The sequence below is a fragment of the Helianthus annuus genome, chromosome 12 (genome assembly GCF_002127325.2).
Source record: "Helianthus annuus cultivar XRQ/B chromosome 12, HanXRQr2.0-SUNRISE, whole genome shotgun sequence".
Taxonomy (NCBI): Eukaryota; Viridiplantae; Streptophyta; class Magnoliopsida; order Asterales; family Asteraceae; genus Helianthus; species Helianthus annuus.
This window is the reverse complement of record NC_035444.2, coordinates 136028436-136045291: the sequence shown is the minus strand read 5'-3', so window position 1 is coordinate 136045291 and position 16856 is coordinate 136028436. Positions and strand designations below refer to the sequence as shown.

Sequence of the window (16856 nt, the reverse complement as noted above, 5' to 3'; positions counted from 1 at the left end):
AACAAACTTTTAAAGTTCTTGATCTAGACGAGTCACAAAATAAGGTGTCTCCTAAAGACCCACCCATTGAGCTCAAAGAACTCCCTAAAGGTTTGGAATATGCTTTTCTAGGCAAAGATGGTAGTTTACCTGTAATTATTTCGTCTAAATTAACTAGCAAAGAAAAAGAAAAATTAGTTAAACTACTTAAAAAACACAAAAATGCGATCGCTTGGAAGCTAGTAGATATTAAAGGAATAAGTCCTTCCATGTGCACGCACAAAATTTTAATGAATGATGACTACAAAACGGTGATTCAACCACAACGAAGAGTGAACCCCAATGTTCAAGAAGTGGTTAAAAATGAAGTCATCAAACTACTCAACGCCGGACTAATCTACCCTATCTCCGATAGCCCGTGGGTAAGTCCCGTCCAAGTAGTCCCAAAGAAAGGAGGTATGACGGTAATAACTAACGAGAAAAATGAATTAATACCCACGAGAACCGTCACAGGATGGAGAGTCTGTATAGATTATAGGAGATTAAATGAAGCAACAAGGAAAGACCACTTTCCTTTACCATTCATTGATCAAATGTTAGAAAGATTATCCGGTCATAAATTTTATTGTTTCTTAGATGGTTTTTCAGGTTACTTCCAAATACCGATAGCACCAGAAGACCAAGAGAAAACAACTTTCACATGCCCCTACGGAACTTTTGCATATCGACGCATGCCATTCGGTCTATGTAATGCACCTGCAACATTCCAACGTTGTATGGTCGCCATTTTCCATGATATGATTGAAAAAACCATGGAAGTCTTCATGGATGACTTTTCCATCTTTGGAGACTCATATGATCAATGCCTCGATAATCTTGAACGAATGCTATCCCGATGTGAGGAAACTAACCTCGCCCTTAACTGGGAAAAATGCCATTTCATGGTAACAGAGGGAATAGTACTCGGGCATAAAATCTCAAGCGAAGGAATGGAAGTTGATCGAGCAAAAATAGAGACTATTTCTCGATTACCTCCTCCATCCTCCGTGAGAGCAATCAGAAGTTTCCTAGGGCATGCCGGATTCTATAGAAGGTTTATCAAGGACTTTTCGAAAATTTCAAGACCTCTAACAAAATTGCTTGAAAAAGATGCACCCTTCATCTTTGACAAGGAATGCAATCAAGCATTTCTAACCCTCAAGGAAATGCTAGTCAATGCACCTATCATGATAGCACCTGATTGGAAATTTCCTTTCGAAATCATGTGCGATGCAAGCGACTTTGCTGTTGGAGCAGTCTTGGGACAAAGAAAAGAAAAACATTTCCACCCAATTTATTATGCTAGTAAAACTCTAAATGATGCACAAGAAAATTATACAACTACAGAAAAAGAGTTACTAGCGGTGGTATTTGCTTTTGATAAATTTCGTTCTTATCTTGTTCTTTCTAAAACAATAGTTTATACAGACCATGCAGCCATCAGGTACCTCTTCAAGAAGCAAGACACAAAACCCCGTTTGATAAGGTGGATTCTACTCCTCCAAGAATTCGACATTGAAATCAAGGACAAAAGAGGAGCAGAAAACACTGCTGCGGATCATCTCTCACGCTTAGAAGACCCAGCTTTGGAGACAACCAGGGACGAGCAAATCAACGAAAAATTTCCCACGGAGTCCCTGGAAATGATGGAAAGCAGACAAGAACCATGGTATGCCGACTACGCTAATTTCTTAGCCAGTGGTATAGTCACCAAAGGATGGCCACATCATCAAAGAAAAAAGTTCTTTGCTGATGTAAAGCATTACTTTTGGGAAGACCCCTATCTTTTCAAAATGTGTGCCGACCAACTCATCCGAAGGTGTGTCCATGGTAATGAAGCACGAAGAATACTCCGTCATTGTCATGAAGGTCCATACGGAGGACATCATGGTGCCGCAAGTACCGCAAGAAAGGTATTTGATTCGGGATTTTACTGGCCGACCATTTACAAGGATGCACAAAACCTTGTAAAGACATGTGATGCCTGCCAAAGAACAGGTAATATTTCTTCCAAAAATGAAATGCCTCAAAATGGCATTCTCGTTTGTGAAATCTTTGATGTGTGGGGACTCGATTTCATGGGACCCTTCCCACCTTCAAAGGGAAACAAATATATACTTGTGGCAGTCGATTACTTGTCTAAATGGGCAGAGGCCGAAGCTCTTCCAACAAATGATGGAAGAGTAGTGGTAAAATTCCTGAAAAAGTTGTTCTCTCGTTTCGGGACACCAAAAGCATTAATAAGTGATAGAGGTACCCATTTTTGCAATCATCAACTCGAAAAAATATTAACAAGGTATGGGGTCTATCACCGGGTCTCAACAGCATATCATCCTCAAACAAATGGGCAAGCCGAAGTGACTAATCGAGGTTTAAAACGAATACTTGAGAAAACCGTAGGAATAAATAAAAAAGAATGGGCCGACAAACTAGACGACGCTTTATGGGCTTTTCGAACCGCTTATAAAACCACTATAGGCACAACCCCATATAAACTCGTCTATGGAAAAAGTTGTCACTTGCCAGTAGAAATCGCTCACAAAGCCTACTGGGCAATAAAAAACGTAAACTTAGACTTAGAAGTTGCCGGTAAAAATCGATTTTGTCAAATAAACGAATTAGAAGAACTTAGGAATTATGCATATTCTAACTCCGAAATTTATAAAGAAAAGATGAAAAATTTGCATGATAAATATATTAAATCTAATGAATTTCGGGTTGGAGACCAAGTTCTATTGTTTAATTCGCGACTTCGATTGTTTCCTGGTAAGTTAAAGTCTAGGTGGTCGGGACCTTTTTCAGTCACCCATGTTTTTCCACACGGTGCAGTAGAAATTAAAACTCGAAATGGGACACCATTCAAGGTCAATGGCCAACGGCTGAAACTCTACAGAGGATCCATTGAGGATGAGGAAGAGGAAATCGCACTTCAAACGGTCAACGAATAAACTCATATCCGACATGTTACAGGTAAGTATACGTTCAAAACCGGAAAATCATCTAACCATTTTTCGGAAATAAGGGGCATGCACACGAACACGTAAAAAAAAAATTAAAAAAAAAAAAAAAAAAAAACTTCACCCGGCACGGGGCCGTGTCCGCTGGGCACGGGGCCGTGCCGAGGCGACTGTCGGGATAAAACCCTCTTTTTCTATCAGTTACACCATTCCACACGCCCCGTTTCGCCGAAAACTCTCTGGTTAGAGGCGATTTTCTGCAGATTTCGAACGTAACGACATCAAGGTATGATTCTATCCTTCTTAGTAGTTAGATTAGTTACTTGCATGGAGTTAAAACATCAAAAATTGGGGGAAATCTAGGGTTCTTCATGTTCATCCGGATCGAACTCAAAATTTTTGATGAAAATTGTTAGTAGTAGTTTAGAGTAGAGTAGTAGGAAGTAAATAGACATGTATTGTTGATAGATTTGTCCGATTTCCAACTAAAAACACAAACCCTTATTCTTGAACCGAAAAACACAAAATTGAAAGGGTAAATGATTTGATTTTGGAAAAATGACACTTAGGGTTTCATTTTCGGGGGAAACCGCTGCTACTAGGCTAAAAATTTTCAGGTTTTCGAAACCGGGACGAAAAAATGAAAATTAGGTGTTACAGACGCCTGGACACGGGGCCGTGTCCGCTGAACACGGGGCCGTGTCCAGCCCACTGTTTGCAGTTTTCAACTTGAATTTCCATGTTTCGCACTAACTTTTGCTGTATTCTTTTCAGATGTCTAAATTCACACGGTTTAACGCCAGCGAACTTGACGCCAGGGATCGCTACGAGGTCCTACAAACAAGGCCCGAAGAGTATCCAAGGCGGGCATGTACTGATTTGCTGACAATGGTAAACCAACTGGACCGCTTCAACAACATAGTGACGGGTCCACTGCACGTCGCATTGACTGCCCGACTTCGGTCGGTCCATCAATGCACAATGGAGTTCTATAGTACGTTCGTCTTCAACTCGAGATGCGAACCGTTTGATCACGAGGCGGTCGAATTTCGATGTGGAGGAACGACCTATAGAACCTCCATGGCGCAGTTCGGATCAATCATTGGGCTGTACAAAGATGAAGAAGCGGGGAATGAAGAGAATACCGGGGGATTGCGAGACTTAGACGCAACTGAACGCCAAGCCGCATGGGCTCAAATCGGTGAAGGGATCTACAACCCAAGCAGCACCAAAAGTACCAAACTAAGGGACCCGCTATACCGATATATCCACAGGCTCCTATCGTACTCGCTGAACCAATGCCACAACAGTAGTGGCGTTGTTGGGTTGAAAGATTTGGTTGTCCTTCACTGCATCCACAACCAGAAGCCTCTAGATGTTCCGTACCTCCTACTGCGAAACATGCACCTAAACCGCCTTGCCTCTGCTCCTACACCAATCTTCTTCGGAGGATGGGTGTACCGTCTCTTCAAGCACTTCACGAATATCCCAAGGTCCTTCGAAAGGAGTCCATGGTCGGGACGGGTCGATTATAACATTTGCCGATCCATGAACTTGCTTTATGAAGCGGAGGACGGGACGGTGCGCTTTCAGAGAACGCAAGGCTATGCATGGAACCCGCAGGAGGCTCTAGTTCTTCATGCACCACCTCCACATTATCAATACCCTCCCCAAGGCGATCCGGGTCAATCCTCCTCTCAAGGAGGCGGTTTTCCTAATTTCCAAAGTTTACATGATCTTTTGCAGGAAAACCTCATGTGCACCAGGAACACCTACAACCTCGCCAACAACACACACCTCCGGGTTGGAGCTATCGAACGCAGCGTCAACGATATACAAGATGATATCGGTAGCATCCGGGAGTACATGGCGGGGCAGGGAGGCGGAGGTGGAGATAGTGATGAAGATATGGAGTAGGAAAGTGGGAGGAACAAGGGGCTAGCTGGTGATGAGCCCACAGGTTTGATTACCCTTCTTATCCATCGAACAATTCATGGCCTGCGTGCCATTTGTCAAACAATTTACTTTCCTTAACTCTTTTCTTTTCATCTTTATTTTGTTTTTACTTTATGTTTGGATAATATTTGACAATGGTAAGATTAGGATGGTTTGTGCTTGGTTGGATGGTATTGAATGATTGAACAGGTGCAATGCAAGGGTTAGAGTGCTAAACATTGGCACTTGCAGCCCTAGGATGAAGAAACCGGGGGAAAAACCTATTTTTGTGGCTAGCAGACTGTCCACACGGGGACGTGTCCAGCCGACACGCCCCCGTGCCCATCTCCCAGTTCTGCTGTTTGGCTACTGACCTGCAGATTTTTGCCGGACACGTGGCCGTGTTCACCCAACACGCCCCCGTGTCCACCCTCTGTAAGTTTTTCGTTACTGGCAGTTCACCACGGGGCCGTGTCCAATGGACACGGGGCCGTGTCCAGAGCGCCAGTAACACAAATCTTTGTTTTTAAACACACTTTTACATATTCTAATCAACCAAAAACTTTATTTTTGGACACATTGAGGACAATGTGTAATTTAAGTGTGGGGGGGATGCTAAAACCTTGAAATTTTGCAAAATCCTAAAACAAGCCTTACACAAAACTCTATTGGAACCGCTAAACACCCCAAATTTTTTTCAAAAAAAAAAAAAAAAAAAAAACTTTTTCATTTTTTTATTTACTTGTCTTAGTTTAAGTTGGGAATAACAAGTTATAAAAGGGTTATATTTTTTTTTTATTTTACAACCGATAGCGTCGTGATAAAAAGAACTAACATAAGAAAATTATGAAACGGTATAACAAGTCTAGCTAAAATTCGATTATATATGCTTGGTCACATTAAAAACCCATTCCCACAAAAGTGAGTTTTGAGCCTTTATTGAGCATAAAAATATACATATTTAGATTAAATGCTCATTTTTCGTTTCTTGTGTGAATAGCCGCTCGGTCTTTACAAATCTAGAACTTGACACGACGATACATTCCCGGTCCTTACCAACTTAAACCCAAGTAAGTAAATGATGGAGGCATTAGGACTAACTATTTTTCTTTCAAAACCATTATTTTTCATTTTTTTACCTACCCAAAATCCCCCTAGAAAAACCCCTTTGAGCCTAAACCTTTCATTTCATTACCCCCAAAACAATTTTTTTTTACCCACCAAAAACCTTTTTCATTTTTTCACCCTTATTTTAGTAACAAGCTCGGTTTTTCACAAACATACCCTCTATGTGACGAAAAAAAAAATATATATATATATATAAATAATGAAGTCAAAAACAAACAAAAGCTACAAAAGCTTGTTTGGAGAAATACTTCAAAAATAAATGTCACTAAAAATAAGGTATTTTATGAAAACCGACACTTGTTACGATTTTCGCCCTTTTTTACTAACCACTAACCAACCACCCACCTTTAAACCCAAGCCTTCACCCCAAAAGTCCTCTTAATATTTACAAAGGTAAAAAGTTAAAAAGGAGGAGGATTGATCGCTTGGCAAGCCTATGGAAAACGTAAATCCGTGCCGCTCTCGAGCGATTCACTTAAATATACACCTTCGGCCGAGTGATTGAGTGATCTCCCGTGAGGTATGTGAACTTGTATATAAATGGAATTTTGATAAGGCATGTTATGCCAAAATAAGTAGTTTATCTTATGAAAAGTTCAAAATAAATCATAACGAATAGGATTGTAAATAAAATAAAAATAAAACCTATAAAAACCTTGGATTCCCGACACTCTAGGACAAGCTAAAAAAAAAAAAAAAAAAAAAAAAAACTTCTCTTCTACCTATTCCATTTGGGAGTGTAAGCCACATTAAAAGAGTTTTGCTTGAGGACAAGCAAAAGTTCAAGTGTGGGGGTATTTGATGTGTGTAAAATGCAACATATAAAACACATCAATTAAGGCATAAAACTAACCCTTTTTAAGTACTAATGTTGGAAAAAGAGTGTTTTTGTCTTCCTTTTGTATTTTCAGGATGAAATGAGCTCAAAATCACAAAAGAAGCAAAAAGACCACTAATTCTACCATAAATACAAGAAAAGGAACAAAAGTGGACTGCCCGGACCCTCAACGGCACCTCCCAAAACAAAGAGAAGAAAACAGAGTCTGAACACGCCCCGTGTCCAGCGAACACGGGGGCGTGCCCAGGAAGCAGCAGAAAAGACAAACCAGTAGAAGCTTCCATTGCTGACCACGGGGCCGTGCCCAGCGGGCACGGGGGCGTGTTGAAAGTACAGCAGGCGCATTAATTGTAATTCGCAATTACAATTAATGAAGAGAGAGAGTGTCAGACGGGCACGGGGCCGTGTCCAGTGGACACGGGGCCGTGTCCAGCGTTCTGTCCAGCCTATAAATAGAGGAGCTTGGTTTCATTCTCCCTCATCCCTTGGCACACCACCTCTCTCACACCTCATCCACCACCCACCACCACCATAACACCATCATCCACCACCATCATCCATTGTCCATCGTAGAGTGTGTGAGTCGTCTCGGGATCCAAGATTGATCGTAAGAGTTCTTGACAATCAAGGCCATGTTTGCCTAAGTCTCTTACATCACTTGGTGAAGACAAGTGTTTAGTATAATACTTTTTATTTTTAATCTTTTGCACTTTTTATTTGGTTTTGTATTAATGACTTTAATAACTAGTTACTTATGTTGAAGGTGATCTTTCCTTATCGTTTGTCCGTGGTGTCTTGGCATTATTTTACTATCTATATAAAATAAAAGATTTTCACCATTCATATCTCCACGGTCTATATGGAGGTATGTTGGCTACCTGGTCGGGGGTTAAGGGAACGGTTTGGTAAGGGTCTTGCCCTTGTTCAGCGTTTAGAGGTCCTGCTTGGGACCTGGGTCAAATTTAGTAGGATCTCCTTCAATGCCCATAGGTATTGGATGGCGGGGATCCAAACTCTTTGACCCCCTCATAAGTTAACTACTATTAATACTATAACCCGGCTATTTAGGACTGTATCCCTGCTGACTCAGACTACTTAGCCGAGGGTAACGTCACCGCCAAAAGCGGGGCCTACCATAATTTGCATTAATAACTTAATTCATTATCTTTCAATAATCCGACCCTTTAGGATTGTATCCTTGCTGACTCAAACTACTGGGTTGAGGGTAACGTCGCCTTCAAAAGAGGGGCCTACTACAATAACTAAGATAATCTCTTAAACAAGTGCAAAAGTGCGAAAATAATCAAAGGTTATACTAATACACGTGTCGGAACCAAGTGATTCATCTTGTCTATCTGTTTTTATTTTATTTTTATTTTCAGCATTTAGTTAGTTTTTATTTTTCTTAGTTTAAAACATTTTTCTAACCTTTTTGATTTGATTAGACGTTGAGGATAAACCGGTATTAAAAGCTCTTGTGTCCTTGGACGACCTCGGTATCTTACCAACACTATACTACGTCCACGATGGGTGCACTTGCCCATATGTGTGTTTAGTGTTAGTGAATATCGTGTTTTATAAATTTAAAACTTGGCTAAAAGTGTAAAAAGGGCTTAAATATACATTAAAAATATATACACACTGACACGCATCAATTAGCCGAGTTCTGAAGAACTGACAACCAGCAGTTGTGGACTTAGCGTTTAACTTACAGCACCCGAAGTCAGAGTCAGAATATGTAGTTAGAGAGAACTCACCGGGTCGGGGATACCACAAGCCGGTGCTTGGGCAACCTTTGAGATACTATAAGATCCTCTTCACTATGACCATGTGTGATTGTCTCAGACTTGACTGGTACCGGGCGCAGAGACAAGTTGGATACATGATGTCCGGTCGTGATGTTGTCAGATACATTATCGATCCTATGATTGACCGATATTGCGTTTCATCCACTTTCTCACAACTTTCATCCGGATATATGCCACAATTCGTAGCCAGGGGGTGATGTGGGAAATGATTGGGACATATTGAATTTGTCCAACACATCATTCACATACTTGGTCTGGTGTATGAAGATTTGACCGAGCAGTTGTTCAACTTGAAGCCCGAGAAAGAACTTCATCTCCCCCATTGAACTCATTTCAAACTTCTTTTTCATGACCTTCTCAAATTCTTTACACAACTCTTCATTCATTGATCTGAAAATTATATCATCCACGTATATCTGCACTATAAGTAGATGTCCTACAACCTCTTTAGTGAACAGGGTACTATCGACAGTCCCTTTGGTGAACCCGTTGGTCAGCAGATGTTGGGAAAGCGTCTCGTACCAGGCTCTCGGGGCCTGGTGTAATCCGTATAACGCGTGGTCGAGTAGATACACCTTGTCTTTGTGTACAGGATCAGTAAAACCCGGTGGTTATCCGACGTACACTTCTTCTTTAATCTTGTCGTAGAGGAATGCATATTTGACATCCAGTTGGTAGACCTTGAATCCCTTCCATGACGCGAACGCCAAGAAGATTCTAGTTGCCTCAAGTCGAGCAACGGGAACATACACTTCAGTAAAATCAATCCCTTTTTGCTGACATGTTTTATCCTTGGACTACCAAACGTGCTTTGTTTCTTACTATAACCCCTCTATCATCTCTTTTACACTTGAAGACCCACTTGGTCTTGATCAACTTCTGATCTTCCGGGAGATCAACCAACCTCCACACTCCAAGCTTTTCAAACTGTTGTAACTCCTCTTGCATTGCATTTACCCAACTCTCTTCGGTCAATGCTTCTTTATACGTTTTCGGCTCTACCTGCGAGATAAAACATTTTAATGAGAAGTCTACTTGTAAAGGTGCTACAGAGGAGTAAAAACATGTAAGCCCTTTTGTTTATTTGTTCGCGGGTTTTTACGCCGCTTTGAAGGTCACCAATGATTTGCTCTGACGGATGGTAAGATAATGTTCTTGGCATGACCGTATCCGGTACGCTCACTTCCGATTGCAAATTTGTTATATTCTGAAAACCCGTGTGATCAACAGCATTTGAGGTCTCAATATTTGGTTCCTCGTCATAAATCAGATCGGTTTCCGATTCTGAGTCATCAGATTGGTTAAATATTGGAGCTGTTTCTTCTGGGGGTACATGTGCAGTTCCACTAGGACCAGCCTCATGATCATTTGAACCCACGGTGGGCGAGGAAACCACCAACAGTCTTGGTACTTGCTCTTGTGAAAGAGACTGCTGTTGTTGGTATAAAAATGCCAATTCCTTCTCATTCGGCTCTGTCGGTAAATGGAATGACTCCCAGAGATTGTCGTAATCAAATAGCAACCTGTTTTCGGGAAGTTGATTCAGAGTAGTAAACCTTTGACAGTCAACGTGTTGAACTTGTATGATCTTCCCCAAACTCGGAACAAAAACTCTCTTCAACGGACTAACATATCCTACAAAAAAACCTTCATTAGCTTTCACACCAAATTTACCGTCTGGATCAATGAATGTGCATGGTGATCCAAATGGTTCTAAGTATTTCAGATTCGGTTTGTAAAGATGAAGCAATTCAAAACAAGTTTTCTTGAACTTTTTCACCGTAAGAACCCTATTAAGCGTGTAACATGCCGTGGCAACCGCTTCACTCCAAAAATATACTGGTAATTTCGAATCTGCTAACATGGTACAAGCCGTTTGGATCAACGTACGATTTTTCCATTCTGCGACACCATTTTGTTGAGGAGTATATGGTGTGCCGAATTCATGAAGAATGCCCTGATCGTTGCAGAATTCGAGCATATGGTTGTTCTTGAATTCCGTGCCATTGTCGCTTCGAATACGTATAATCGGCAGTTTGTAAACATTCTCCATCTTTTTTAATATTCTTATCAAAGAATCAAATGTTTCTTCTTTTTTTTCTCTAGAAACAATACCCAGGAGAATCTCGTAAAGTCGTCAGTAACAACTAAACAATATAGATCTCCACTTATGCTTTTCACATTTACCGGTCCAAAAAGATCCATATGGAGTCTTTCGAGCGGTAATCTGATGGAGTTCAAGAGCTTCTTCGGGTGCGACTTCTTCGTCTGCTTCCCTTTCTTGCATTCAATACAATCATCGTTAAGATGGAAACTTTTCAAATTAACACCTTCAACAAGATCATTATTAACTAAAAAGTTCATCTTTCTCAAATGAATATGACCCATTTTACGATGCCACATGATGGATTCTTTTACGGTTGCCTTCGTCTTACTCACAAAGCATGGTGCCTTTTTATCTGTCGTTGTTGCAACGCTCATGTCAAGTATATAGAGATCGTTTTCACGAAGAGCGCGCATCAACACCATTTCTGCGGGTATTTTAAACCCTGGTTTAAGAATCAGACATTCATCTTTTGTAAAATGAACAGTAAACGACTTATCATAAATCTGAGAAATGCTTAACAGTTTGTTTTCTAACTCTGCAATGTAATTCAATTTATCAAAAGATACGACCCCGTTAGTAAGTATTCCTTCTCCAACAATTCTTCCACCTTGAGTTCCAGCAAACCCGACATAACCTCCATTGATTGATTTGACGTCGTATAAAAGTGCTAACATCCCTGTCATGTGCCGTGAGGCGCCGCTATCCATTATCCATTTAGAAATGATAGACCTTGGAAGCCCCTACACACATCAAAAGACATTTACTTAAACAATGATACCCAAGATTTTTCAACATTTGGTATACTACCAAAGACAATATCATGAGCTACTATGTCAACTTTTGGAATGTTAAAAACAACATCTGGAACATCAGGTTCTGGTTTTGATTTTAGAGCTCCTTCCTTGATAGGTGGGAATTCTTCAATCAACTTATCTAACTCAAACTCAATTTTCTCATCAGTGGTTGCAAAAATTTTTGATTCAGATTTTAAAACTTTTTCCATTTTCTTTTCCTCAAAGGAACGTTTAGGTTTCTCCACCCATGATTGACTTTGGGAAGTCTTTGTTTTAGGATAAATCTTTGAAGTCTTTTGTGATTTTGAAGATTCACCAATTTCAAAAGTTGATTTTGGTTTGTCCTCTGACTTCAATGATTCACCACGTTTAAGAATACGCACGGGGATACCATAGGTGATTTTCCCTTAACACCCTTTGAAATTTTTGGTTTTGGTTTATGGAAAACTGGTTTTATTATCTTTTTGACACATTGAATCCACCATGTGACCGCCATGTGACCGATTTCATTGCATCGATAACAGATTCTTTTGTCATATTCAACAAAAGTGGATCTGTTGGTCTCATCTCTTATCTTTTTGGCCGCAATAAAATCGTCAATTGCTTGCTTACTAAAGATATAATCCTTTTCGACTTCTGTATTATTACCAGCCACAAACACTTCACTCAATTTTTCTTTTGGCTTAACTTCTTTCTTAGCCATTTTCATCTCAAAACCAACACCTTTCTTTTTGAAATTATTACCATGTCTCTTGTTATTACCATTGTTACCCACCCATTCATTTTTCTTTCCCGGGTTGTTTGTCGGTTGTTGTTTAACAAAAGATTTTTTCGGTTTTGATAGAAACGAATTGTTGTTAACTTCAGAGATATCAATTTCCACGAGTTTAAAACTTTTTCAACCTTTTCCAGGTTTGTCACACCCCCAAAATCCCACCTGCGGAGTACTACCGCTTGGAGGCGTGACTGACCAGGATCCAGCCACCAATCATACTGAACAAGCATATAAGTAATTATAAAAGTTTAACCAATACGATTGGTGTTCCAAAACAAATAAGTTTAAGTTGTAAGCGGAAGCATAAGTTTAAAGTTGTAACATAAGTTCCAAAAGTTTCAAGTTTAACATAGTCTTGTAGCAATCCCTGTCCCACAACGATCCTCCTCCATGCAAGCTCCCACTGAGTACCTATGGTCCTGCAAAGCATGTAGTAACGAGTCAACAACTAGTTGAGTGAGTTCACGGGTGGGCGTTCGTTTTAGTTGTTTCGAAAACAGTTTACTTTATCTGGCATCCTGCCGTGGGGGTTACCCCATAGTTTTAAAAACGTGACCAGTTCGTTCCCAGTTACTCCGGCACTCCGGCCGTGGGGGCTACCCCATGTAGTTATCAGGCATTTCGGCCGTGGGGGCTACCCCATGTACATCATCTGGCTCTCCAGCCGTGGGGGCTACCCCATGTGTATCATCTGGCTCTCCAGCCGTGGGGGCTACCCCATGTGTATACTAGACTCGTTACCGTATCGATTGCTGACTGTAGTCATGTTTATGTGCCCTGAAAACATCAATGTCTATCATCATTGACGTGCCCCAGATCCATTAGTTCACGCCCGTCCTCTGCGGCACGGTGTGAGGCTTGTCAGACCTAAATAGCGCTATCTAACTAATGACCCGCTCGCCATTGGCCCGGCGATTAGTCGATACAAAAAGGAGGGACTTCGTGATAGAGTTTTAGTCTAGTACGTTTATCCGTCCATCCGGACGAGGAATCACATTCCTGAACCACTGACGTCCTGCCCAAGGAGGACGAGGAACCCACGTTCCTTAACCCAGTTCCCAACCCAGGGAATCCCATGCTTTGTAGAGGGTGTGAACTCACCTCGGTTTGCTCGGCAGTTAATCACAGAAAGTCAATCAAGTCGCAAGTAGTCAATAACGTCCTATCACGGTTATCACGTATAATCAGATTCGAACCAAGTAGTGCACAAATGTTCAACACGTATGGCAGACACGTTTAATCAGTAGCAGTTCATAGGTAACAGTTAATCACATGTTCAAAGTCCAAACAGTTGGGCTCGTGATAACAGGCCCAAATAACTCATCAACAGTAGCACAGAAGTTCATAAGTCCGGCCCACTAACTAAGGCCCAAAGTGTGGTCTCGAGTCGCAACCGGACTCGCAAGCATGGTCTCGAGTCATGCTGTGTGTTGATCATGGATGGTTGCGAGTCGCAACCGGTGTCGCAACCGTAGTCTCGGTTCATCATGCTAAGGTCTCGAGTCGCAACCGGACTCGTAACCTGTGGTTTCGGCTTGTCCTGTTATGGTTGCGAGTCGCAACCGCGTGGTCTCGAGTCATCACGCTGTGGTTGCGAGTCGCAACGGGTGATTGCGAGTCGGTAAGCTGTCATTTTCACGTTCACGTGTTGATGCAGATGTAGTCAGATTAGTGGTACAATATAATCAGGCCCAAATCCGGAAATAACCAATAGCATTCCACTAACAGTTTTCCTAATCAGGTTATTGGTCAAAGATGGATCAAAATCACAAGGGTTTTCAATCTTCAACTATCATTCAAAGTGTTCTTCACATATTCAAACATGTGTTCATCAAGTTCATAACATATTAATCACTTATTCAACCAACACTATGAACAACAATCAAAATACAATTTACTATCATGCATCCTATATGACAAACATGTTCATTAGCCGATTTGTTTAGTATAAACACCCAACTTTTCGGATCCAAATCCAAGTGCAACCAATATCATCATTCACCTTTTAACATACAATGAACCCATTTTTACATTAAGCATTTATGCATAGTTCCACACATAACAAGAACATTCATGAACCGATTTCTTTTCAAAACATCATGCATAACTAAGTTAACTACCATATTATCACATAATCTCATCATACAAACATAACATGAACATACTAACACTAAGCATTCAACCATAATCTTTAAAAACACTAACCGGTTAATGGGTTTCGAGGGTGTGTGTAAAGCTTCCAACCGGGTGTGTGTGTGTGAGCCGATCCAAGTCCAAAGATCCAAGAATGATGAAGTGTTTGTGTTCTTAGGTTTAGAGAGAGAAGTAGGAGGGTGTGTGTGTGTTCTAATGTTCAACAAATGGTAAAAACTAACTAAGGTGGTGTATATATAGTCAAGTTCCAAGTGTGCACCCTTAGTGGGTTTCGAGTGGGGGTTCACGGCCCAAAGGCCCAACCGGCCACTAGGTTCTCGGCCCAAGTCCACTCGAGACCTCATGGTCTCGAGTCGGGTTCTTTGTTCTCGGGTTGGGTTCTCGGTTCACATAAAACACGTACACATATATATACAAATGCACACATAACAAAGCACTTATCACATAAAAAGGTTCACGTTATCATTTTAACTAGTCACATAACGTACAAGCAAGTTACAACGAAAGGTTCTAGATTTCGAGTTGTCACATCATCCCCAAGTTGAAAGAAATTTCGTCCCGAAATTTGATGGCACTCACTGAGGAAGCTAGTTAGGTTGCAAGGTTTTCCCGGTTTTCCTGGGGTGTCACATCCACCCCCCGTTGATCTGGAATTTCGTCCCGAAATTCCGTAGCTTCAGCCTCAGTAGCGTTTGTACTGTTCTCAAACAGTTGGGGATACTTTTGTTTCATCCGATCTTCGCGCTCCCAGGTAAACTCTGGGCCGCGACGTGAGTTCCAACGAACTCGTACAAGAGGTATTCTAGTGCTCTTGAGGACCTTAACATCCCGGTCCGTGATCTCGACAGGTTCTTCGACGAATTTCAACTGTTCGTCGATCGTAAGTTCCTTCAGAGGAACTACGTGCGTCTCATCTGACAGACACTTCTTCAGATTCGACACATGGAAAACGTTGTGAACTGCACCGAGTTCTGCTGGTAATTTCAGTCTGTAGGCCACCTTGCCTATTTTCTCAAGAATTTCAAAAGGTCCAACGTACCGTGGGTTGAGTTTGCCGCGTTTACCAAAACGAACCACACCCTTCCAGGGTGAGACTTTGAGTAATACCCGCTCCCCAACCTGGAGCTCAAGTGGTTTCCTGCCCTTATCGGCGTAGGCCTTCTGACGGTCACGAGCCGCCGCCATGCGTTGTCGTATTTGAGCAATCCGCTCAGTAGTGTCTACCACATGTTCTGGACCAGTGATCTGACTATCCCCCACTTCTGCCCAACAGAGGGGTGACCGGCATTTACGTCCGTACAATGCCTCAAACGGAGCAGCTTTAATGCTGGTGTGGTAGCTGTTATTATACGAGAATTCCACGAGTGGCAGATGCCTTTCCCAGCTGTTGCCAAAGTCGATTACACAAGCGCGAAGCATGTCTTCTAGTGTTTGGATAGTACGCTCGGACTGCCCGTCCGTCTGTGGGTGATATGCTGTGCTCATATCTAAACGTGAGCCAAAAGACTTGTGCATTGCCTGCCACAGTTCCGAAGTAAAACGTGCATCTCGATCAGAGATAATAGAAGTGGGCACCCCGTGCCTCGAAACAACTTCCTTGAGGTATATTTCCGCTAGAGTGGAGAATTTATCTGTTTCTTTGATTGCCAAGAAGTGTGCGGATTTTGTGAGTCGATCCACGATCACCCAGATAGTATCGTTCCCGCGCTGTGATCTAGGTAAGCCAGTAACGAAATCCATGGAAATTTGCTCCCATTTCCATTGTGGTATCTCTGGTTGCTGAAGTAGGCCTGAAGGTTTCTGATATTCTGTCTTGACTCGCGCACAAGTCAAACACTTGCTGACGTAGGTTGCTATGTGGGCCTTCATGCTAGGCCACCAATACGTGGTTTTAATATCGTGGTACATTTTGTCCGAACCAGGGTGTACCGAGTAGCGAGATTTGTGCGCTTCATCCATCACAAGTTCTCGTAAGTCGCCATAGAGTGGGACCCAAATGCGTCCTGTTACATAATAAGCACCGTCTTCCTTCTGTTCTAAGCGTTGCCTTGACCCGCGTAGAGCTTCAGCTCTAACGTTTTCTGGTTTCAGTGCTTCTATCTGAGCAGCTCGTATTTGCGAAGGTAGACTAGAATGTATCGTGAGTTGTAAAGCTCTTACGCGCTTAGGCGTAGTGTCCTTCCGACTCAGGGCGTCTGCCACAACATTGGCCTTGCCCGGGTGATACCTGATAGAGCACTCGTAGTCATTCAGCAGCTCGACCCATCGTCGCTGCCGCATATTCAGTTCCTTCTGCTTGAATATGTGTTCTAAACTTCTGTGGTCGGTGTAGATGGCGCACT

At 41.9% G+C, this 16856-nt stretch overlaps 1 protein-coding gene across 1 annotated transcript; it reads right to left on the bottom strand.

Annotated features, from left to right (window-relative positions):
* Nucleotides 1–10754: 10754 nt before the first annotated feature.
* LOC110893220 lies at nt 10755–12288 on the bottom strand. Its single transcript, XM_022140337.1, has 3 exons — nt 11977–12288; nt 11606–11935; nt 10755–11531 (listed from the first exon to the last, which is right to left on the bottom strand). The coding sequence occupies exons 1-3, from the start codon at nt 12286–12288 to the stop codon at nt 10755–10757; spliced, it is 1419 nt and encodes a 472-aa protein (XP_021996029.1).
* Between the last annotated feature and the right edge of the window lie 4568 nt (nt 12289–16856).

Excerpts from the sequence above, each read along its gene's own strand:
- LOC110893220 (XM_022140337.1), bottom strand. The coding sequence starts at position 12,288 with ATGGCTAAGAAAGAAGTTAAGCCAAAAGAAAAATTGAGTGAAGTGTTT. Across the intron at positions 11,936-11,976 it reads TTAAGGGAAAATCACCTATG|TCAGAGGACAAACCAAAATC; the intron begins GTATCCCCGTGC and ends GAATCATTGAAG. Across the intron at positions 11,532-11,605 it reads ACATAGTAGCTCATGATATT|GGGCTTCCAAGGTCTATCAT; the intron begins GTCTTTGGTAGT and ends TGATGTGTGTAG.